General features: G+C 39.2%; 1 protein-coding gene across 4 annotated transcripts in view; it reads left to right on the top strand.

Annotated features, from left to right (window-relative positions):
* Positions 1 to 25,896, top strand: part of GABRA2 (gamma-aminobutyric acid type A receptor subunit alpha2) — a 140,122-nt gene that overhangs the window by 44,237 nt on the left and 69,989 nt on the right. For all 4 annotated transcript variants that reach the window (XM_065907372.1, XM_065907369.1, XM_065907371.1 and 1 more), the window contains one exon: positions 9,990 to 10,057. In XM_065907372.1, coding sequence (XP_065763444.1) covers positions 10,055 to 10,057 — 3 coding nt within the window. In that variant the 5' untranslated portion in view covers positions 9,990 to 10,054. The remainder of the gene's footprint in view (positions 1 to 9,989; positions 10,058 to 25,896) is intronic.

Below are 25,896 nucleotides of genomic sequence, written 5' to 3'. Positions count from 1 at the left end.
TTCTGTGTGTTAATTTTATATCCTGCAACTTTACTATATTCATTGGTTAGCTCTAGTAATTTTCTGGTAGAGTCTTTAGGATTTTCTATGTAGAGGATCATGTCATCTGCAAACAGTGAGAGTTTTACTTCTTCTTTTCCAATCTGGATTCCTTTTATTTCTTTTTCTTTTCTAATTTTTGTGGCCAAAACTTCCAAAACTATGTTGAATAGTAGTGGGCATCCTTGTCTTGTTCCTGACTTTAGGGGAAATGCTTTCAGTTTTTCACCATTGAGGATAATGTTTGCTGTGGGTTTGTCATATATAGCTTTTATTATGTTGAGGTATGTTCCTTCTATGCCTTCTTTTCGGAGGTTTTTTTTTTTTTTTTTTTTTTTTTTATCATAAATGGATGTTGAATTTTGTCAAAGGCTTTCTCTGCATCTATTGAGATAATCATATAGTTTTTATCTTTCAATTTGTTAGTGTGGTGTATTACGTTGATCGATTTGCGGATATTAAAGGATCCTTTCATTCCTGGGATAAAGCCCACTTGGTCATGGTGTATGATCATTTTAATATGCTGTTGGATTCTGTTTGCTAGAATTTTTTTAAGGATTTTTGCATCTATGTTCATCAGTGATATTGGCCTGTACTTTTCTCTTTTTGTGACATCTTTGTCTGATTTTGGTATTAGGGTGATGGTGGCCTCATAGAATGAGCTTGGAAGTTTATCTTCCTCTGCAGTTTTCTGGAAGAGTTTGAGTAAGATAGGTGTTAGCTCTTCTCTAAATTTTTGGTAGAATTCAGCTGTGAAGCTTATAACTGTAGGACCATGAGAAATGAATTGAAACCATGAGGAATGAGTTGAAATGATAGAAGGGAAAGATTCTGAGTGCAAAATAAAGCAATTTTAAAATTTTTAAAAGTTTAGAAAGAAGCATATACTATAAATAAAAGGATAGCTCAGGAAGCCTTCTCCAGCTTCCTAGTTTTGAGTCACTAATCTTCATACCATCAGTCACCTTCTACCTCCTGATACCACAACCTAGCATATTTGATTATTTTTGTTGTTTGTACATGCTTCATAGACAATCGTCCCTTTACCTGTTTCTTTCCTCTCAAAGATCACGAGGACTACATACTATGTCCTTTATATGTCCTTTATCTATGTGTTGTTACAATATGCAGTGTAATAATCAGCTCAATTATGGTTTGTTTTGAAGGAAGGAAAATAGGAAGAAAGGAGGAAAGAAAGAAAATGTGTTTATCAATTTCTCAGTATCTTTTTACATGTAGCCCTCTTCAGAAGTTATACTCCAATAAAACTTAATTTTAGAAAAGTTCCAGATTTAAGATAGAATGACATAAGGCTTTTGATTTAAATATGGAGCAGTTCACCAAAATTTATATATTGGTGTGCATACATACATATGCATAAATATGTACATATATCACACACACACATATATATACACACACCAACATATAATATGTATATATATAAGTATGTAAGTAAGCGTTAGTCGCTCAGTCGTGCCCGACTCTTTGTGAACCCTGGACTGTAGCCTACCAGGCTCCTCTGTCCGTGAGATTTTCCAGGCAAGGATATTGGAGTGTGTCACCACTTCCTTCTCCAGGGGATTTTCCCAACCCAGGGGTCAAACCTGGGTCTCCTGCGCTGCAGGCAGATTCTTTACTGACTGAGCTACAAGGGAAGCCCCATATACCCAAACCATACACACACACACACATATATAAATGTAGGCATGTATACATACTAATATGAAACATATATTCTATCACATATATGATACAATAAAAAGTTGAAATGACTTTATATTTTGTAAAAGTAGCACTGACTATTTAACTGGACTGTAGGTTTCCTTATAATTTTTTATACGTTATTATATCTCCTCAAGTATGTCACTTGAGGCTGGAGCATGACAAGTGTGTAGTAAATGCATATTAGATGTGATTCTACTGGCACTACTCAAGATACCAAAAAATCTTAAATTAAAAATTGTTTCATTGGTTTTTGAATGGCATTTTATTATTGGAATGGTTATTAGCATGGAATTTTTAAGCCAGAAAAAAATGTCTGAGTATAATTCTCTTTCTAAGTAGCTGTTGAATTTAGATGAGGTAAAATGAATATAATTATGCACAGTTCACAGGGTGATCTTGAAAATATATATAAAAATTTAACCCAGTCCATGCTTATAGTAAATGCTTAATAGGTAATAAGTTCCTTTTATTATTAAACAATGGGAATTCAAGTGATAGGATGAGTAGTTAAGGGTTGCTATATAAGTTTCTAAAAGTTCCTAATTACATGTTAGGTGTAAAGTAATCATAACCTTTTCCAAAGCACACACTGTCAGGAAACAGCATCCCAGTGATGGGTGATGAAGTTAATTATTTTAGGAGATTTCTTTTTTCGTGTTATACTAATGTAGACCAAATTTATTTTTAAGAAGAAATTGATACTATCATCAAATTAGAATATCAATAACCTACATTTTATAAGTACAGAGTTTCTTTTTGAAGCTGATTCAAGCGTTTCCCCATGGCTCAACTGGGTAAAGAATCCGCCTGCAATGTGGGAGACCTGGGTTAGATCCCTGGGTTGGGAAAATCCCCTGGAGAAGGGAAAGGTTATCCGCTCCAGTATTCTGATCTAGAGAATCTCATGGGCTGTACAGTCCATGGGGTCGCAACTGAGTGACTTTCACTTTCACTTTTCAAGAGATTCAGGAAAAGATAGCAAAAGTTTGTAACACTGCCAACAAATCTCTTTGTGCATTTACCTTTAGGATGTTGTAGATGAAAAATACTGGATTGTTGAATAGGAGAACTGAACTCTACTAGAAACAAAAGCAAATGATTTTTATGTTTTTAACATCTAAATCTGAAAACTTGCCTTCATTTTTCCACATTTATAATTTATTTAATTCTGCAATCTACCATCATAGTACTTTTCCTATGTGTAATTTATCCCAGGTTATCCATAGGTGTAAAGATAACACTTTATCTCATGTTTGAGTATGGCAGGATCTGTATGGCCTTATCCTTGATCATAATCTGCTGTGTTTATCATTCTGTGATGCTCTATGATGGTCCATATTATTCATATAGAGCCAACTATTGGGAGCTGTTGGGTCCTTAGTAGAATGGGAACACACATAGCAATGTAGCAACTCCTCACCCATTAGAAGTTACACTATGATCTGAGTGTTTCATTTGAAGACATAAAAGCTTCTGGAACCAACAGAAAGGTTATTAAATACCTCAGGGAAGGCAAGGACAACTTTATAGAGAAAGTGTTATTTGAGTTTATTTTTTAAGAACAAGGTTTAAATGAGAGAACATTTTATATAGAAGGCTCCCCCAGTGGTTCAGCTGTAAAGAACCCGCCTGCCAATGCAGGAGACTCAGGAGACGTGAGTTCCATTCCTGGGCCGGGAAAACCCCTGGAGAAGGAAATGGCAACCTACTTCATCATTCTTGCCTGGAAAATCCCAGGGACAGAGAAGTCTGGCAATCCACCTCAGAGTCGCAAATATGTCTGAAATGACTTGGCGACTAAACAACAATAATTTTATATAGAGGAAAGAGCAAGTTACCCTCCCCCCCCCCAAAAAAAACCTGAAGGAAGATGGCATGAAATTGAGTGTGGTCATGGCTGAGATGCACCATGTGGGGCAAGATTGGGTCGACTGGAAAGATGGCAAAGGCCACGAAGGAGCTGATGTGCTGTGCCATGATTTTCAAACTAAGTCTGTAGGGAAAGGACAGTCGTTGAGGGACATTTTGATCAGAGAAGAGCCGTCACATCTTTGTTTTATTAGCAGTGTCAGGGAGGCTGTTTAGGAGTTGGGGAGTCTAGAAGCGGTAAAGCTAGAAGAGGCCATTGCAAATGTCGTTGCCAGTGAGGGTGGGGAAGGGAGGAAAAGTCAAGAACTGTAGGAAATAGAGTCAGCAGAACCCGGTCAGCAATTAAAATGCTGAATATGGGGAAGAAGTTCAGACTGAAGCGATACGTTTGACAGCTGACGAAATGGTGGTGCCTTTTACCAAGTCCGGAAACAGAGGAGGCAGAAGGTTGAATATTTGAAGCCATGGCCTACACGGGTCTTTAAAACTGTATTTTCAATGTCTGTACTTCTGTTAACATTTAAATATTTTCTTTCTATGCAGTAGTGAAAGAACTGCAATATTATTTTGCAGAGTAAATGAAAATATCGCTGTCCATAGCAGTGTTCTGTGAGGATGGTGAAAAGGTCATAAAAGAAAAAGTCAGCTAGCATACTTTAACTTAAGCACCTTATTTTATAGTAAAGAAGATGAATAGTGAAATTCTTTGAATCCCTTGTATTAGAATATATATATAATATATATACATATATATGAATTGCAGTCCTTAGCACACTCAGAATACTCCGTCTATGTTGATTTATAAACTAATTCTTTATGGTAAAAAGGTAAAAGTTTATCCTTATTATATACTGGCTTACATGCATTCTCAGTCGCTTCAGTCATGACTCTTTGCAACCCCATGGACTGTATCCGCCAGGCTCCTCTGTCCATGGAATTCTCCAGGTGAAAATACTGGAGTGGGTTGTTATGTCCCGATCTTCCTGACCCAGGGATCGAACTTTCATTTTCTGAAGCTCCTGCAATGCAGGTGGATTCTAAAGAATCCATTGCTGAGTCACTGGGGCGTTCCCATTATATATTGCACATGAGAATGTTTATTTTTTAATATGTATTGGGGGGAGCAAAATGTAAACTTATATCAGCATAGTTTATAAATTCTCATAACTTAGTTGGTCAGCTGGTTTCTATTAGTACTTAGAGAAAAATTTAGGATTTTGAGCTGGTGATTAATAATCTCCACGTTTCTAACCAGCCCGGGGACACTGGACCTCTAACCACCTGTGCTCAGACTGCACTTCGACCTCTCAGGTTCTAGGGCATCTGATGTGCTCTGGATGCCATTCTTAGCAACTTGGTATGGGATGGGGCACTAGGATCTCCTTACAGGAGAATCTAACGTGTAATAGCAGAAGTGAGAACTTCAAGAATTCTTCATTTTTTCCCTTGTCAGAGTCCCAAACTGAGCATGGAGCCATGACTTGATAAGATGTTACCTCGAGGAACATAAGTTGCTCCTGATACCACTAACAGTCTCCCTTTGGAAACATTCTCTCCCGTGTCTGTCAGGCAGGGAATGTCTCTGGACTGTACTTAGTAAGCCCTGAGAAGCTGTTTGTTAAGTGAACCAAATGATCCCACTAAATCCATGAGAATCAATGTGCATCATTCTCCTCTTCCTTTTTCTGTTTGACTTCCCTTACTAGTGCTTTGGGGAGAGAAGAATGTCTCCGGCTTCCTCACCAGAGTAAGCTGAATCATTACATATCGGAGGAAGACATTTCAAAGAGAGAGAGACAAATCTTCTATCTGCCAATGGTTCTAAGGACCAGAACAGTCCCAGATCCTGTTGAGGATAGATAAACTCTCCAGTGATACCAGAATCAGATTGATTTGAAACCCATAATCAGTGATTGTCATGATGGGGTGTGTTGAGTTTATCCTTTGAAGACCTTGTATCCTGTCCATAAACATACAGGCCACTTGATCTTGTTAAGTGTGCTAGACGCTCAGTCATGTCTGACTCTTTGCAATCCCATGGACTGTAGCCCTCCAGGCTTCTTTGTCCTTGGCAAGAATACTGGAGTGGGTAGCCATACCCTTCTCTAGAGGATCTTCCTGACACGGGCATCGAACCTGGGTCTCCCATAGTACAGGCAGATTCTTTACCATCTGAGCCACCAGGGAAGCCTTCAATTCTTGCTTGGGACCCCCAGATGGGCTATACTTTTAAAATCAATGCATTTTCATTAGGAGGAAAAATAAAAGTAGATAAATGAAACTAGAAGAACAAACAGAATATATAAGAATTCGAAAATTTAAAAGCATCAGGAATCTCATACTGAGAGGAAATTTCATGTATTCAATATATGTTTATGTTTCCAAAATGTCATAAGGAATCAAAGACCCAAACATAGAACCTCCGTGAAAAGTGATTGTATGAAAACACAGTTCATACTGATTTTATTATTCTTCTTAACTCTTTCTGATTTTTTTTTTTAACTCTTTCTGATTTTATGGGCACTATATTTATCTAGCATGTGTTGAGCATCTACTGGGAGGAAGAGTTTGGGTAAGGAGGAACAATTCCTTTGTGGTAGAATGGTAACAATATTATCAGACTCAAAGTTTCCAACTTTTAATAGGAACACTAAGTGCCATGTAAAGAAAAATAACTTAGAAAGTGTTCGTTGACTTGAACAAACTTGACTGATGACAAATGGCACATGTAGGTGTTTTGGGAATAATCCCAGGAAGCACAGTGTCTTTGTTGTTGCTGAGAGTAAAGCAAAACAGAGCAATGACTAACTTGTCCTAAAATATGTGCGTGACAGTCTATTTGTGCTACACGGAGAGCAAAATTATTAGCATCCTGATCTTTCTGAAGAGATGTCATCTGCAGTTTGATTTTACTCTTCGTGTTGTGAGCTCACATACTACTTAGCATTACCGTTAATATCAAAATTACAGGGATGAAGACAGAGCTGCTTGTTTGGATGATTAGCTCCAATTAATATCTTTTAGTACAACTAATATCTTTCCCAAGTCCTTAATTATTATTATTCTTTCCCCTTAGAGTGAGTGAGTGATATTTGATGCACAGTCATTTGGGAAGTGATATCTACAGACACCAGCTGGGGAGGGACCCAGTGATACAGGGAGGACAGCCGCAGCAGGGTACCGTCGTCAGCAGGTTGCGGCTGAGCACAGGTGGAGTTTCATCCCATGGAGCTCACCTGGGAAATGGTGTAGCGCACGCCCGAGAGTTGTGTCCATTGAGAGGGGGATAAAGTTGAGTTACATTTCCTCCGGCTCATCAGTCACTGGTTGATGGCTGTTCCCAGGGGCACAGACTTTTCTGCGATTCCTTTCCGCCCCGTGCAGCCAGGAAAAGCCCCCAAGCAGAGCCTCCCAGGAGCTTGCAGCAGAGCATCCAGCACGGTGAGGAGTCCTGGTTGTCCGCGGGATACGGACAAAGGGCTGCAGCACATGCCCATTGGTCTTCTGTGGATGTTTACTATTGTAAATGTTGTTAACGGAATTATTTAAGCTATCAAACTTTTGACTTGGAATCGCCATTTATTTTAGTAAAAGTGATGGAACAGATACTTTGCACGTAACTCAGAATTTCTCTCCTCTCCAGGAGCTTTCCTGCCACTAGACCTGAAAACCTACTTCCTTTTATTTCAACACTGTTCCCACTTGACATAATCAAGGATAGTCCCTCCTCCTTCCCTCCGTGTATATATTGTGAGCCTTTTTAATGAATGCATTACATGCTTACTCAGGGATATTTCTCTTTTACTGATCTTGTCTCCTAAAAATTCAGCTGCTTCCGGAGTCCCTTCTCTCTGCATTGGCAGATGCTTAACTATCTTCTACCTTAAACCAGCAAGTGAAAAACTGTCTCTCCACTCCCCACCTTCCCCTCTTGCTAGAGTTGCTAGAGTCCCCTTCTCCTTCACAATCAAGCTTCTCAAAGAGTGTATAAAATCACTGCAGCCTTTTCCTCTTCTAGAACTTCCCTGTCTCCAAGCTGGTCACTGCACACAATTTTAATTTTACTGATGACTCCCAGGTCTCTAACTTCAATTACTACTCCATACCTCAGATTACTGGGTTTCTTAGCAGCAGTGACTGCGTAACTCATTTCTTAACAGGTTGTAAGTTGCCTTTGAAGACTCACCTCTAGTTTCCGGGACACTTTATTTTCCTCTACTTTTTTCGAACATGCATAACAGGAGAATATCTTTTGCAATGCATGTGTTCTTTAACTATGTTTATGAAGTCAGCGAACTTTGAAATCATTTCCTTTAGGATAACTTTGCATATCTGTGTTCTGTGTCTTGAGGTGTTTCTCTTAAGCTTAGAGCTTTGAGGGTAATCATTTTTTTTCTCTTTAGATTCTTAGTTGGCACCTCACTGCATTCATTAGGATGACTATATTCTACCTACTTTTTACTTGTCATGTGGTGTGTGAGTGGGTATTCTTTCATATTCTTGGCATGAATATTTTCATGTATTTTTATCATCACTCTTTTCTAACTTAACAACTCCAGACTGAGGAGAATATTTCCATTTGCCTATATTTGGGTGAAGACTACTTTAACATTTTAATTTCTCTCCTCTGGAACATTTTAATAAGTTAATATCTATAATGACTAAAATTTTATTCAATTGTTTGAGTAAATGTGAGAGTATGATTGATTTGGCATATGAGTAGGAGGAAAAAACATGTATAAGTCAGACCCAGGGCCAGCTATATAAGTTGTGAGACCCAGTCCAGGATGACAATGTAGGGGGCTTTATTCAGAACATAATTAAGAATTTCAGGGAAGTGGAAGGAGAATGTTAGACCACGCATAGGGCTCTTCTGAGCACAGAGACCTATGTGAGTGCACAAACGTATAGCTATGGAGCAGACCCTGTACAGATATTTGGGGGCAGGTTGCAGCTGAGAATTAGCTTTATAGATGAGTTTCAAAACAGAATTTCATGAGTACCATTTTTTGGAATAAAATAGTATATAAAATAACAAAGTTGAATGAATATATTTATTTGGAACACCATGCTATGATTTAGCACAGAATATTGCGGAGAGTAGAATATGTCATTAATAAGAAGACAGTTTTAGATTAATTCTTGACTGAATCCAATACTTTGTTTACCATGCGTGCTCAGGAGCCAGATTGTGTGGGTCCTAAAACCTGGCTCTGTCTACTCTGCGGAGTGTGGGTCTTGGGGCGCATTTCCTTATCTGTCCATGCGTCAGTGTGTGAGTGTATTGGGATGATAGCAGAGACTCTATCTCACAGATCTGTCATGGAGTTTATTATATTTTCAGACCCTTGAAGAGTAACCATTTAGTCTTCTCTGTTATTTCAATATTCTTTCACTTTTGCTTTAGTAGGTACTATATCCTAAACTTAGTTTGCTGTCTTATGGTTGTGAATTAATGTCCAGTATAATGTGAACATATTTCCTGATATTTTTTGTGCAGAATTATACCGTTATCACTTAGCAGTTGAGGCATTAAGTTCATGATGGTAGAAATTAATGATGTTATTTTTTTCTTATAAGAATATTGAAAGGGCTTCATTTTTAATTTTTTACTTTGAGCTTTCCCCCATCACCATTTGGCTTATTTAAAAATCAAAAATCTAAATCATCTGTTTAGCAGAGCAATCCAGTTAATTATGCTCTACTTTATAAGTTACATAACTTCCAAATCTAATTCAATTTAATTTTAGCAGTTCAGGCATTCTTAAATACATTTAAAAGCAATCTTTTTTGGAAGTAATCCTTGTGATTAATGAATGTTATTTGCTTTTTTGTGTCACTGAATGATAAACCTTTTTATATTAATATGAATTATGTTTATTTATAGTGATTAGCAGTGTGTTTGTGCATTATTGAGAAGATACAGTAGTTTACAGTCTACAAACTAAATCTCTACCATCATGAAATACTATCTGAAATATTTGGTTTAATCATCAATTTTAGGACTATATCATACAGTAAGGATAGTAAGTGTATTTTATTTTCTATACTGGTGCATTTAAGATAGTTTCTGAGAAATCATTCTGAGCTCAAAACAAAAAGCTCTAGTCAGGTATAGTTTCCAAAAAGAATGTCATAAATTTTCTGGGCATTTAGCATTTAGGACTGTGAGACCCTAGGGAATAATTAAACCATATAGCTATATTTGTTGGTTGTGAATGTTGAAAAGAAAGCAAACAGCAATATTCCCAATTATCACAAAACTTTCTCACTTTGCCATGTTCTTGACCCCTTCTGTCACCTCTGGTTCTCATAATATAATATCTATATTCAATCTCTTTTTCTCACACCAGACAGTATTACTGAAGTCTTCACTAACATCTATGTGACCAGTTTTGGCCCTGTCTCAGATACAGACATGGTAAGTTTTTCATAATATTTTTTCTTCGTATAATGGGAAGTGTGGGAGATAATTCAAAATAAACACACATTTTTAGTGTTGTAGATTGCGTATCTGTCTCATGCCTGTATTGCCTGTTTGCTGTGCTTCGTCGCTCAGTCCTGTCCGACTCTTTGCAGCCCCGTGGACTGTAACCTGCCAGACTCCTCTGTCCACGGGATTCTCCAGGCAAGAGTACTAAAGTGGGTTGCCATGCCCTCCTCCAGGGGGTCTTCCCAACCCAGGGATCAAACCCAGGTCTCCCACACTGCAGGCGGATTCTTTATCAGCTGAGCCACCAGGGAAGGCCATGCCTGTTTAGTCTGCCCAAATACACAGAGAGTTAAGGCTGTTAATCTGCTTGTAGAATGGTGCACCAATCTAATTTAAGATTAACTCTTTATATTTTATATTATTTTCAAAGCTTTCTACCCAGCTACAGTGTGGCAAACAATTGTTTAAATAAAGTAATGATATTACTGAGAAGCATTTTCTATGATTAAAGCCCCTACTTGACTTCCATATGTCTGTACAGTTTCATAGATAACTGCTTCTTACAGGTTGTGGTCATAATCAGTGTTACAAATGGAAACCTTCTGCTGGCATTGAATAAGGTGGATTTCTAGTCATACTGGTCATAGCAATAAATACAATACAGGTGGCAGAGGATGAGATGGTTAGATAGCATCACCAACTCAATGGACATAAACCTGAGCAAACTCTGGAAGATAGTGAAGGACAGGGAGGCCTGGTGTGCTGCAGTCCACGGGGTTGCATAAAGTCAGACACGACTTAGCATCTGAACAGCAGCAAACACTCCTCATTTATAATTGGTACATATAAATCAGTCTAAGAAAGCTAGAATCTTAGCACTTGAATTCTGTGGAACTGATCTTTATTTTTCTCTAAAGTGGGATCAGTAGAAGAGGGAGATTGGTCTGTTGGGTTATAAATCAGTGCACTAGACCAACCATCACTAAATTCTTGGTTGAGCATAAGCTTGTTATGTCTGCCTGAAGCATCTTCTACTGCTCCCTGTCATGCTGTACTGTAGAAAACTTGTGTATAAATTATTTTTCATCCACCTTTATTGCTGTCAGAGAATGAGAATTAGAGGAGAATCCCTTGTCCCAGGCTTTGCCTGGCCATCCTCCATCATGTCATCCTCCCAAGTTTCTTCCTTTCATCTGATACCCCATGGGGAAGGATGACAAGCATGGATGTTTTCCATCTGGATAGACATGGGTTTAAAACTAAAGGTTTTCCTTTCTTGCAGATGCTCATAAACAAGATTGGCCAGTTTTTTTTTGAACTATACTATAGTTGATTTACAATATTGTGTTAGTTTCAGGTGTATAGCCTAATGATTCAGTTACTTTGTTTTCAGATTATTTCCCATTATAGGTTATTATAAGATATTGAATACAGTTCCCCGAGCTATACAGTAAATCCTCATTGCTTATCTGTGGCAGGTATAGTAGTTTTTATCTGTTAATCGTATATTCCTCATTTATCCTTCCCCCACCTTCCCTTTGGTGACCTTGTTTGTTTTCTATGTCTGTGAATCTGTTTCTGTTTTGTATATACATTCATTTGTATTATTGCTTAGATTCCACATATAAGTGATATGATACAGTATTTGTCTTTCTGTCTAGCTTACTTCACTTTATACTTAAATATAAAATTCTCTGGGTCCATCCCTGTTGACGTAAATGGTGATATTTCATTTTGTTCTGGCTGAGTACTATCCCAGTGTGTGTGTGTGTACGTCACATCTTCTTAAGCCACTTTTCTACTGACAGTCACGTGGGTTGTTTCCAAGTCTTGATTATTCTAAATAGTGCTGATATGAACATTGGGGTGCATGTATCTTTTAAAATTAGAGTATTTGCTTTTTTCCAGATATATTTCCATGAGCGGGTTGGCTGAATCACATGGCAAATCTTTTTAGTTTTTTAGGAACCTCCATACTGTTTTCTGTAGTGACTGCATCAATTTGCATTCCTATAATTATACAATTTATTGGGGCATGCCTACCTTTCCTTTAGGAGTTAGTTATGCGAACTTTATCACAAAAATATGTTTTTCTTCCACCCAGAGCCACTTCTCTGACCTCACAGTCAGAGAACTTGATGAACTTGGATGGCTGAAGATGTCAGGTACAAGAGGGGTGAAAGTGAAAGTCACTCAGTCGTGTCCCACTCTTTGTGACCCCATGGACTATACAGTCCATGGAATTCTCCAGGCCAGAATGCTGGAGTGGGTGGCCATTCCCTTTTCCAGGGGATCTTCCCAACCCAGAAAGCGAACCCAGGTCTCCGCATTGCAGGCAGATTCTTTACCAGCTGATTCCACAAGGGAAGCCCAAGAATACTGGAGTAGGTAGCCTATCGCTTCTCCAGCAGATCTTCCTGACCCAGGAATCAAACTGGGGTCTCCTGCATTGCAGGCAGATTCTTTACCAACCGAGCTATCAGTTTTGGGGAGGTGATTAATACCAAACATTGTAGATCTTTGAAGTTCTTTCAAATCAATATGTGAAACCTAAGTGCTTTCCCCCCAACTTCAATTTCTACATTAGTTGGCAATAAAGCTGATATTTCTGTGCAGCTTGTCTTAGTAAATGCTCCCACTTATTAGAGACACAGTGAGAATGAACACCTGACCTCTATGTGGAGCCAAGTGTGGAGAATCAGAATTGTGCCAAGCACAGTTGAAAGAATAACAGAATATTATATAAATTATGGTTCTTATATGGTTACCTTTGGTGATTTATTACCAGCCAAAACAGAAAGGCAAATGGTATAGGGCCCCCAGATATCAAAGTTTTCAATGTTGCAGATTTTGTGTAGTGAATCTTGGTGATAACAGTACTGTGTTAAAAGTTTTTGTTTGCTTTGCAAAGTGAATTATTTTATCTCAAAAAAATATATATCAAAATATATACTTTTCCTAGACACATAATGTTTGCTATTTGAGGGTTTTAGACAGTCATGTATTTTTGGCAAAATGTATGAAGTGACTTTTCTCCTCCATTTGTTCTGACCATTCTTTGGGATTACTGAAACATTTAGAAAACTGGTAGCTTCAACTCAAACTGGACTAAAGACTTGACTATAATACCTGAAATCATAAAACTCATAGAAGAAAATATGAGAGATAAGTCCTTTGACATTGGTCTTGGTGATGATTTTTTTAAACCTGACACAAAAGCAGAAATAAACAAGTAGGACTGACTGTATCAAGCTAAAACCTTCTACACAGCAAAAAAGATCAATAAGCTGAAAAGGTACTGTACAGAATGGAAGAAAATATTTGCAAACTATATATCTGATAAAGGGTTAGCATCTGAAATATATAAAGAACTGCCACAACTAAATAGTAAAAAAGTAAAACAAAGCAAAAACCACAATCTAATTTAAATAAAGGAGAAAAACTGAGTAGACATTTATTCAAAGAACACGCACCAATGACCAACAGGTACATGAAAATATGCTCACCATCAATAATCATCAAGGAAATGTAAGTCAGAACCAGAATGAGGTGTCGCCTCACACCTGTTAGGATGACTGGCATCAAAAAGACGAGAGATATACAGCATGATATCACTTACCCACTTATATGTGAAATCTGAACTATATAACAAAAAAGAAACAGACTCAGAGACAGAGAACAGACTAGTGGTAACCAGTGGCGGGAGGGAGAGGAGGAGGGGCAAGGTAGGGGCACAAGATTAAGAAATGCAAACTACAGTTTGCAAAATCGTTGAGCTCTCAGGATATGTTGTGTAGCATATCACAGGAAATATTGGCAGTATTTTATGATAGCTTCAAATGGAGTATAAACTTCAAAGTTGTGAGTCATTGTGTTGTATGGATGAAACATATACATCAACTACACCTCAGTTTTTTTTTAAAGGCAAGAGATAAATGTTGCTAATGATATAGAGAAAAGAGAATTTTTGTGCACCATTATTGAAACTATAAGTTGGTGTAACTGCTATAGAAAACAGGATGGATGTTCCTCAAAAAGTTAAAAATGGAACTACTGTATTTTCAGTAATCCGTGTCTGGTATACATCCAAAATGAAAACAGGATCCCCAAGAGAAGTCTACACTAGCTTCTCTGTTTTGTTTTGTTTTTGGCCACCCTGTGTAGCGTGTGGGATCTTTAGCTCCCTGACCAGGGACTGAACCGAGACCCTGACAGTAAGAGCACTGAGTCCTAACCACTGGATCACCGCGAAATTCCCGCACTTCTGTTTTTATTCACCATTTTCCCAATAGCCAAGATAGGGAAATGTGATATGATATATATATGTTAATATATGTACATATGTCACACTGGGAGAAAAATTCTTGGCATTTTTGACAACATGGATGGACCTTGAAGGCATTAAGTGAATAAACCAGGCAGAGAAAGACAAATATTGCATTGTATCATATTCATGTGGCATAAGAAAAGTCATACCACAGGGAATAGATAAATGGTTGTCAGTGTGGAAAATAAAGAGAGGTTGGTGAAAAGGCATAAACTTTCGGCTACAAGACAAATAAAGTCTGAGGCTCCAATGTAAAGCATGGTGACTCCAGTTGATAACACTGCATCGAATAATTGAAATTCACCCAAAGAGTAGATTGGTGCTGAAGCTGAAGCTCCAATGCTTTGGCCACCTGATGCAAAGAGCTGACTCGTTGGGAAAGATTCTGATGCTGGGAAAGATTGAGGGTAAGAGGATAAGAGGGTGACAGAAGATGAGACGGTTGGATGGCATCGCTGACTCAATGGAAATGAGTTTGAGCGAACTCTGGAATATGGTGAAGAACAGGGAAGCCTGGTTTACCGCAGTTGATGGAGCTGCAGTCTAGATGAGACTTATCAGCGGAATGACACCGGAAGAGTGGAGCTTAAGTGCTCTCGCCAAAAACAAATAAATAAGTAAATGTGAGGTGATGCATGTGTTACCTAACTAGACGGAGGAGTTGTTTTACTATGTATATCAAACTACCACTATGACTCCTTCAAATATCTTATGTATTTTTTGTCAGTTATACTTAAGTAAAGCTGAATCTTTTTTGAAAAACAGAAACTGTCATCATTTAGTGTTTCCATATAGGAATTCCTTCCAAGCATTTGATGGTAAATTTATACATTTTTACAAATCCTAAATTCTGAGAAAAGGCAAATAAGAAAATGGGAAAAAGCGTTTTAATCATCCTACATGAATCAAAGATTTGCAGAAGGAATCCACTGATGGCAAGTTGAAACCCAGGGCAGGGAATGTTGACGTGTGAAGCTGAACACTTAAGGTCAAGGACAATGTGTCCAGAACTGGGACACAACTGTGTCTGAGCGAAGCTGTCACGATAAAGTGGTCATGCATCTAGCAGCTGTGTGTTTGTGGTCCTGTCTGTTGCTGTGATTCTTAAAAATGAAATAAATATTAATAAGATACATGCAAAAAAAAAAAAGCTGGTAGCTGATGTTAAATGCATTGTCATTAGCAACAGACAAAATTTAAACGCTCTCATATCTGAATTGAGTTTAGAGCATTGGTCTTTTTAGTGACTTTAGCCCAAGAATTAAAAAAAAAAATTAACAGACTCAAGATAAACTTCCATATTTGGGGGGATACTGACACACATTACATTAAATGTGAAAGTGCACTCATTTAGTGCAAACTCTATAGGTTGAATTGCTTTGAGTAAAACTGTATTTGGCAACATTTAAATTTTTAAAAAATCATGTATTGCTTTGTTTTCTTTACATATTTTGGATTACGTGTGTATGTATGTGAGCACATGCACTTGTATACAATACAAATTACCCTAAGATGAAATATGTATTTAACATCTCTGCACCCTCTTGAGCTGCTCAAGGTCCTAGATGTTTTTTCCTAGCATATATTGTCCTCAAATCACCCAGCCTAACATCGTCCTATAGAATTCTCTTTGGCCATGTCCAATTTTCTACTTGATTTCCATCTTTATGTACCTTGCTTACTCATTCCTACCAATAGTTGGCTTGAGGGCAGCCTAATTAATTGCGAGACCATCAACTGGGCACATACTCTATCATCAGTGTCCAGTTAGAGGAAAGAATCCATAACAGTAATTAGAACAGAGAAAATTTAATAAAATGGATTGTTAATTCAGACAAGATGGCTAAATAAAAGTGTAAAAGGAGACTCTAAGCAATGTAGATTTAGCAAATGCAGAAAGTGCAGCATCTGCTTCTGGGGTAAGCATCATGAACAAGGACGGAACTCAGGACTTGGAAGGGAGTCCTTTCCCCCAAGGCCAAGATTTGGAGCTCACTGGAGAGGAATTTGTGGCTTGAGGAGGATACACCTGCCACTGGTGACGAAACATCAGTGAAGAAACAAATGAAGGGACATGCTGAAGCTGGTCAGAGGAATGTCGTGCCTACTGGCTGAAAGCTCACAGCATGGCAGTCCTTTGCAGCGGAACCAAAGGATAGCAATGCAGCTAAACCAGGAAGAGAGCCAGGAAAGAAAGCCCCCTTTCTTTGCTAAAAACGTGGCCACATCCTCTAATGACAAGGCCTGACATTACATGAGCTGATGAGGGAGCAGAGTGTGCAGGGCGCTTCTCCCATGTCTCAAAGAAAAGGAAGAGGATGAATTGGAGCTGAAGGGTCATTCACTAATATTGGGTGTGTATCATGGTGTGTGATATGAAGAGGATTTTGAGGGAGAGTCCAGAGATAGTTTGATCACTGAACAGCTGCTGTTTGGTATTTGTCCAAATCCAGAGAAGACAATGAAAGCTGCTTAATCTATATACATGTGTAACACAGTACAGATACTTCCTCATATTGTAAATCTATTAGAGAAGGCAGAGCTTAATTTCAACACATGTGAAATAGAAATGATTTGGCATTCATGTTGCTCACATGGAATGATTTTCAATTGATATTAACTTTTATAGGAAAGCAAGGAAAATAATGAAGAAAAGTTTGAATTCATGTTAGCATGGATGGCCAGGTCAGGAAATGAAACTTACGTGTGCTTCTCTAAACATAAAGAAATTTATTATGATACAGAGGGGCAGGATACTCATGCTATTACTGCCCATACGTAAAACTGGATATGAAGGTATCTAATGCATGTCTTACAGAAGTAGTTTGTTAATAGGTAAATAGTACAGAATAAATTTAATTTCACTGTGGGAGACTTAGCTGATACTCTTATTTCTATGCAGTGTGCATACTCAGTAGCAGAACCTAAACTCTTAAGTCTGCGTGTGCAGGTCAGTGATCAGATTTGTTGTGACATTAGCCTGAGAGGAAAAAAGCAGCCTAGCAAAAAGAATTAAGACCCAAAGGAGCAAACACATACACACACACATATACACACTGCTGTCTCAGAATCATTAACTAGCATAATTGCCCAAAGAAAGTTGCAGACCTAAATTATAATTAAAGATTCTAATTACAGTGTTTGCAATTAAGTTGATTTTTTACAAAAATTCAACTTTTAAGAAATCCATGAGTAAGAAGGTAAACTTGGGAATGTACTAGTATCTAACTGATAGAGTAGGTAGTATCTAGTTGCACGTTTAAGCAATTTATAACTCCTCAGTGTGTGTCTTTTCCCTCTTTATTTGGTCTGCATAGGAGGTCTTTTCCCATTCCAGTGAACATGTTTGCTGTGTGAGCATATTCTTCAGACACAGTGGTGCAGCCACCAGCTGTTGCACTGAAGCCTAGACTGAGAACCTCAGCCCGGGTGGTCATCTCTTGCTCCGAGAAGTATTAGGGTTAGATCTTAAACAGTGGACACGCTGAAGTCATATCCAGATTCCTGACCTAGAGTTTACCAGATGTTCAGGCTGGATTTAGAGAAGTCAGAGAAGCCGGAAATCAAATTGCCAACATCCATTGGATCATTGAAAAAGCAAGAGAGTTCCAGAAAAGCATCTACTTCTGTTTTATTGACTGTGCCAAAGCCTTTGACTGTGTGGATCATAACAAACTGGAAAATTTGTTAGGAGCTGGGAATACCAGACCAGCTGACCTGCCTCTTGAGAAATCTGTATGCAGGTCAGGAAGCAACAGTTAGAACTGCACATGGAACAACAGACTGGTTCCAAATAGGAAAGGAGTACATCAAAGCTTATTTAACTCATATGCAGAGTACATCATGAGAAATGCTGGACTGGATGAAGCACAAGCTCCAATCAAGATAGCCAGGAGAAATATCAGTAACCACAGATATGCAGATGACACCACCCTTATGGCAGAAAGTGAAGAAAAACTAAAGAGCCTCTTGATGAAGGGGAAAGAGGAGAGTGAAAATGTTGGCTTAAAGCTCAACATTCAGAAAACTAAGATCATGGCATCCTGTCCCTTCACTTCATGGCAAATAGATGGGGAAACAATGGAAACAGTGACAAACTTTATTTTTTTGGGCTCCAAAATCACTGCAAATGGTTACTGCAGCCATGAAATTAAGAGACCCTTGCTCTTTGGAAGAAAAGTTATGACCAACCTATACAGCATATTAAGAAAGAGAGACATTACTTTGCCAACAAAGGTCCATCTAGTCAAGGCTACGGTTTTTGCAGTTGTCACTATGGATGTGATACTTGGACTATAAAGAAAGCTGAGCACTGAAGAATTGATGATTTTGAACTGGTTTTGAACTCCAACACCACAGTTCCTTGGACTGCAAGGAGATCCAACCAGTCCGTCCTAAAGGAAATCAGTCCTGAATCTTTATTGGAAGGACTGATGTTGAAGCTGAAACACCAATACTTTGGCCACCTGATGCGAAGAACTGACTCATTGGACAAAACCCTGATGTTGGGAAAGATTGAAGGCAGGAGAAGAAGGGGACGACAGAGAATGAGATGGTTGGATGGCATCACCGACTCAATGGACATGAGTTTGAGTAAACTTCGGGAGTTGGTGATGGACAGGGTGGCCATGGGGTCACAAAGAGTTGGACATGACTGAGTGACTAAAGTGACCTGAACTGCGTTAACATCATCGGGAGGTTAGAGAATTATTACATCTTGATATTTGGTCGAAAATTGTTACTGAGTTTAAGGTGTTAATACTTATCAGAAATTGACATTTGGAAATGTGTCTAAATATGGAAAACTGCTAAAAATGTGGCAACTACTATATATCAAAGGTAATTTAATAATATGTACTCATTTTAAAGTCAGAATATAGAATTTAACTACTGTAAAGTTATTGATATTTTGGAAGCATAAGAATTAGATTTAGGGAACATTCAGCCTGTGTTTTTCAGCACCCTCCTAGCTAGAGTTTTTAATAATTTTGCCCATAATGAGATTCATAGAAATGTGTTGGGATCAGTTGAAGTATTTATTTTAAAAGTTATATCCTAGGCTCGTTCTAAGATCTATGGAATCATAATTGCTTGTTGTAGGACATGAAAGTCTGCCTTTTAACAGGTTGAGGTATTCAACTCTATGCTGAGGGAAGCCAAAAACCATCATAAGGTTGAAGGCGTGGGGGCATTGCATGGATGATGGTACTGTTCATTGCAATATGGAACATAGGAAGAGAATTTTGTTTGCTTTTGTTTTTGTGTTTGAGGGTGGGGTAGTATAGAGGACATGTGAAGAGTCAGATTTTCTGCAATCTAGTAATTTATATTAGAGAGTGAGAAAAGGAAAAAAAAAATTGTTTGAAAGCTTCTGTATGCCAGGCAAGAAATGATTGAAGCCTGGGTCAAGTAGAAATACTGAAGATTAAAAAAAAAAAACAAAACTGAAAAGATTTAAGAGATGTGATAGAATTGACAAGCTTTGGTGACCTATTGGAGGTACGAGTTGAAGGAGAAATATAGGATGAAGGTTTGGGAGCATTGGATGGATGATGGTACCATTCATTGGGATATGGAACATAGGAAGAAAAGTTTGCTTTTGTTTCTGTGTCTGAGGGGTGAATATGCTTTGGACATATTGGGTTGGGGTCTTTGTAAGAGATTTACTTGGAAATGTCTAGGTAGCAGGCGTAGATCGAGCTCAAGAGAAAGGCTTAGAGCGCAGATGGCTCGGGAGTCATCTGAAAGCCGAAACCGTGGGCATACATGAACTTGTACAAGGAAAGAGATTAGAGTGATGTGGTAATCATGCTTTTACAGAAACTCTGGAATAGAGGAGGGTTAAAAAGACTGTGGAGACTGAGGAGGAGCAGCCGTGATGTCTGTCAGAATGGAGGAGCGTTCCCCGCTCTCAACTAGACCGTGCTCGATCCTTAGTAATCAACATTGGGGAGCACTGCTTTTCCTTCCTGCTCAGATGCAGTGATGTTCAGTAGTCAGGTGTCTGTACCAGTTACAGCCCTCTGTCCAGCTCGGACTCTGTGTCCTGAAGGAGGCATGGCTCATTTGGGAATGGGATGAACCGTAGCTTTTGCCCTTAGTTAAAACCTCATTTAGGGAGTGGGGTGATAGTTACAGAAAAGAATGCAGATAGAGGTGGCGTGACTCCAGCCTTTACTTTTCTGCAAAGAAGGGTTGTGGGAACTACACACATGCAGTCATAGTTCCCTTGACTGCCTCTGGGAGAGCACTCCTTTCTACTCCCCTGCGCTTTTGTATAAGCTAAATAACAAGCAAGTGTGGCTTCTGAACATGAAATGAATTTTAAAATAAAACTTTGAGTGGTTGCATGTTCTTTCCCAAGGTTATAAGGGTGAGGCCTGTCCTTTAGGGAGAACTCTGCAGAATTTATATGCCATGAGGAATAATAGACACCATCACTAGCTATGCCCCTGCATTCTCCAAGAGGAACCGTTACATGGAGATGACTGTCAAACACGGGTGGTCTGCGGTACCGTGGGCACTTTCCCAAGGGTTAAGTACAGCACCAGGAGAACGTGGTTTTAATGCCAGTGCAAGAGAGCATTCATTACAAAAGTAGGGAGAAAACAACAGTGTCATAAATTACGGTAAAGCCAAGGAAAGGATTTAGCTGTGTCATTAGATTAAGAACAAAGAGATATTTGTTGATCATGGTAAAAGCAACCAGATTGCAGTGGGTTGAGGCATGTGGGAGGTGAGGAAATGGAGAAAGAGTGGAGGCAGCATTTTTAAGTCGCTTGGTTGAGGCGAGGAGGGAAGGCAGAGGGCAAGAGCTGTAAGGCATTATGACTGTCAGACAGGCTTTTGCTTTTTTAAGTTGCATTGAACTTCTCGCTGTTCTCAGAACCTGCCATTATCTTTAACAACTCTGTGGCCTTGCAAATGTTTTTCCCTCTTCTTGTTATGCCTTCCCTCCTGCTTGGCCAACTGGAGAGCTTTCGTTTATTCAAAGCCAAGCTCAAATTTCATCCTCCCTGATGTTTCCTAGGCTACTCCAAGCAGAGTCAATCCTTCTGATCCCCATGCTCCACAACATGACTTTGACTCCCTTTGATGCACTTGCATGCTGGATTATGAAACTCCGAATGTCTTTTTTCTTTATTGCAGCCTGAGCTAAGGGAAGGCATGCGTTGTGTTTGTCTTCTCAGCCAGATTGCTGAGTGCACTCTCTGTATCTGTCAGTGTCAGGAGCCGAATACTTAAGTTCACAGTGCCGTGGGGGGACAGTTAAGGAAAAAATCATCAATCTTAAAACAGTGTGGCCATGTTTTTGTTGAAGCATTTATGGATCGATATGGTGGTAGTGAGCATATGGGTAGAGGTCGTCTATATCTGAGCAGATTTCTAGGAAAAAAAAGATAGCAGAGGAGGACAAAGTTTGGCCAGCTACATAACGGGATGAGTGTTTTAGCACAGAGTGAAAGAGCTTGGTGAATTTAGTAAACTTTAAAAAGTTCAGTGTGACTGCATCCTAGAATGCTCTTCGGGATTTGGGGGAGAGGAGACTAGAAAACAACTTAGAACCAAATCATGAAGGGCCTTATAACCAGCTGCCCCCAAACTCTATAAAAGCATCTCCAAATCAAACTTGAAACATAGTAAATTTCTGTTACCACAGATCTTATTATCTCATTTTTTTCAATGTGTTAGTATATTTTCAGTTCAGTTCAGTTCAGTCGCTCATTCGTGTCCGACTCTTTGCGGCCCCGTGAACCGCAGCATGCCAGGCCTCCCTGTCCATCACCAACTCCCGGAGTTTATTCAAACTCATGTCCATCAAGTCGGTGATGCCATCCAGCCATCTCATCCTCTGTCGTCCCTTCTCCTCCTGCCCCCAATCCCTCCCAGCATCAGGGTCTTTTCCAATGAGTCAACTCTTCGCATGAGGTGGCCAAAGTAGTGGAGTTTCAGCTTCAGCATCAGTCCTTCCAATGAACACCCAGGACTGATCTCCTTTAGAATAAAGCAGTATACTTTAATACATACATATTATGTAGAAAAAGAGCTTGCTGTGATTAGTTTAGTATAGTCACATAGGCATGCATACACATACGCATTCGCACTGCACACTTGTGAATGGAAGGGTTACGGGATTGCGCTATCATCTGCCCCTGCCGATGCCTTTCTCCTTGTGCACCGTTTGAGCTGTTATGGCCCAGAATCCTTGTTATTGCACTTAATTTCCTGTGATTCCTTTCATTTGTTTATTCGTGGACTGACTAGTGATTACCTCCTATGTTCTGGGCAGTGAGATACTGGTGATGCATTGAAGAAGGCGGTCATTGTCCTTGTTCTCAGTGCGGAGTGAACTTTGCCAGATGTTGATGGGGTTGGCAGGGGGGAGACCGCAGGGGAATTCCATGAGTTTGGGTAGTAAGGTGGAGCATGACGCCTGAGGCCCTGCAGCACCAGTCCTGCCGTAGGCAGAGTGTGTGAGGAATTTCTAGGCATGGGGCTGGGGGGTGAGGGAGAGGTCACTGCGGGGCTTTGGAGGCTCTAAGGAAGCCTTTGGACTTCATCCCGAGGGTTTCAGAAATTCAAAAGCAAGCTTAACAGCACTGCATTCTTTGGATCTTCTTTCCCTGTATCGTGTAATATCACGGGTGCCCCTTATAACTTCTGGTCGCTTTCAAATATCAAAGAGCTCAGTCCAGTCCAGTTTAAATATCAATATTTTGTGCCATTTAGAGCTTCTCTCTTCTTGTCAGCCATAGTCACAGGTAAGGGTTGCAAAGTGGCTGGTGGGCTGTGATCAACTATTCTCTCCTCTCTCTGGGTCTTTCTAGAGTTGAGGCAATGAAAAGGGAGATTATAAAAAGGAAGGAAATATCTTTTTTGTTGGTAGACATTTTTCAGGTGTGTTTATTTTTTATCACAGTATAATTGCTCCAAGTTGTGCTAGTTTCTGCTGTTCTCTGAAGTGAATCAGCCATGTGCATGCATACATCTCCTGCCTCTTGGACGTCCCTCCCACCTTCCCCATCTCACCACTAAAAGGAATGAAATAGGGCCATTTGCTGAGATGTGGATGGATCTAGATTCGGTCATATAGAGTGAAGTAAGTCAGAAAGAGAGAAGCAAACATCATATATTAACACATTTATGTGGAGTCTGAAAAAATGGTACTGATGGAGCTGCTTCCAAGGCAGGGAGACCAGACGTGTGGGCGAAGGGTGGGGGCAGAGGGCGGGACGGACTGGGAGGTTAGGACGCGCCTCCTTACTCAGCTTGCTCTGTGGGTGGTTCTCTTGGCAGTCTGTGACGCTTGTATGGCTGTTAGATAAACGCAGGGCCTCACGGGGCATGCGTGTGATTTCCCTCCGGTGACCTCGGTACTATCCCAGACACCGAAAGCACAGTGGTCTATTTTATCGTTCTCTTGGGGCGTTCTGCGTAGCCTCTGCCTCTGGCCCTGTATGTTGTGACTGTTTACTGACGGGCATCCTTCTCTTCTCAGGCCACACTTTGCGGGGAGTTGGGGAAGAAGGCTCCTGCGAAGGTGATTTATACCAGGCTATACCAGGCTACCTTCTGTGAAATCCAAACTGTTTCTAAGAACTTTACATGTATTATCCCACTTCATCCTGATAAGAAATAAGTTGTGTAATTGCCACTGTTTTACAGATTAACTCTGCTGAAATAAAGAGAGATTAAGTAACCTGCTCAAGGTCAAGTGCTCTGGTCCACTTGACTTATGAGGCCGTGCACTTAACATCTATTTCCTGTCACTCAACTTATTATTGTTGTTATTTTTCCATCTTGTGTTTGAGTCAGTTTTAAATATGGAAAGAAGACTTTGACAATTTCAAAACCCTGATTCTCAACCTGCAACTAAATTCTTCCTGTAACTTTCCATGACACAGGACTGGAGTCTATTTTTTAGTCTATAAAGAAGGAAATTTCTGTCCCACCTCCAAGGATTGTTTTTATCTGTGGTACAACAAAAAGAACGTAGTGTCAGGAAACATAAGGTTTGAGCTCAAATGTTGGATTTCTTTCTCTTTTTTTAATGACTATGACTTCTGAAATATTCCCTATCTGTAAAACAGAAATATTGCTGTATATTTAATAAGATTGTAATGAATTTTAAACAATACATTGTGTCAAAATGACTTGCAATTGACATATTTTAACTATTAATTCTTTTAAGTACTTTGATTAGATATTTTAAATCATTTACTGTTAGAATCTGAATCTTTAGTAAGTTTCTAATTTGTAAACTTGCCAGGCATGCAGTTCCAAAGAGAAAGCCCAGACATCTCGCCCATGCAATAGTCCAAAAATGCAGTAGTTGTGGTGGTCTGCAGTCTGTTTGTGTGAGCTTCTTTGCATAATAAGGTTTTATGATGGGTACTAATTGGGTTTATTGACACTGCTGATCTATTCTTAAGCTTCTTACGTTTTGCAATTTTTGCATGGCTAGTACCAGGCTAGATTCTTAATCCCCACCCCTTTGAGTACCAACCGAAAGTGTTGGAACTTACCATTCTTATATAGTCTCAGGGTGTTATTTCTTTAATTGCTGTATACCTGTCTCATAAGCCGCATTTTTCTTCATGATAAAAGGAAGACAGATTGAAACTTAGAGGAGACTATCCTTTAATAGCAAAAGTGTATAATGAAATAAATTTTGGGACTTTAAAATACACTCAGTAAATCAAAGGAAATGAGAAATCACTCCAAGAGCAGTCCTGAGATTTGGTCATGTTTTCGTGTGCAGATAAAACTCTTCAGAAATTGGCTACAAGCACTGGCTTATAATTAATGTAGCCAAGCAGTAAGGAATATGCTGTCTTCACTAAGTTAATGTGCCCTTGAAATCATATTTATCCAATTAACTGTGCAGTAGGGAGTGGTATCCTTATTTGCAATACATTTGATGGAAATGATGCTTAGTGGCAGTAAAGACATTGAGCTGGGAAACGCATCCTTGTCTGAGTTCTGTCCCTTACAAGCTTGGAAACAGGGCAGTCACTAAGTTTGTTTATAAATCCATCTATAAAACAGAGATGCTTGATTAAATTTCCCTTAAAGAATTTCTCAAACCCTCAAGTGTGAGGATTCTTCCACGTTTCGTCTCCCTTAGCCTCACGTGTCCTGCACACCAGCGGAGGACGGCCGCGTGCTGACGTGTCCCCGTGAAACTTCTGGGTTTCTTTCTAAATTTGTTCCTTAGTTGTGTTTTCTCTGAGCAGTTTTGTGGTTGATCTTGGTGTTATTTATTTCTGTAGAACCTCGGTTCAAGGGGCCGAGTCTTATTTGTCTGAAGAAGCTGTACTGTTTGTACTTCTCTGGCAACTTTCTTGTAACACACAAATCGAATAATTATTTTATTAGTATATATTCATGACAAACTTGAGGTTTATTTTAAGAAACCTTTCAGGAATATTCTTCTCAAATACTGAGAATGTGAGTTATATGTGATTTAACTTGATATATATATATATCAAATTACATA

Source organism: Muntiacus reevesi, chromosome 16, assembly GCF_963930625.1.
Source record: "Muntiacus reevesi chromosome 16, mMunRee1.1, whole genome shotgun sequence".
Lineage (NCBI taxonomy): Eukaryota > Metazoa > Chordata > Mammalia > Artiodactyla > Cervidae > Muntiacus > Muntiacus reevesi.
The sequence above is the reverse complement of the archived record's forward strand: the minus strand, read 5'-3'. Positions and strand labels throughout refer to the sequence as shown.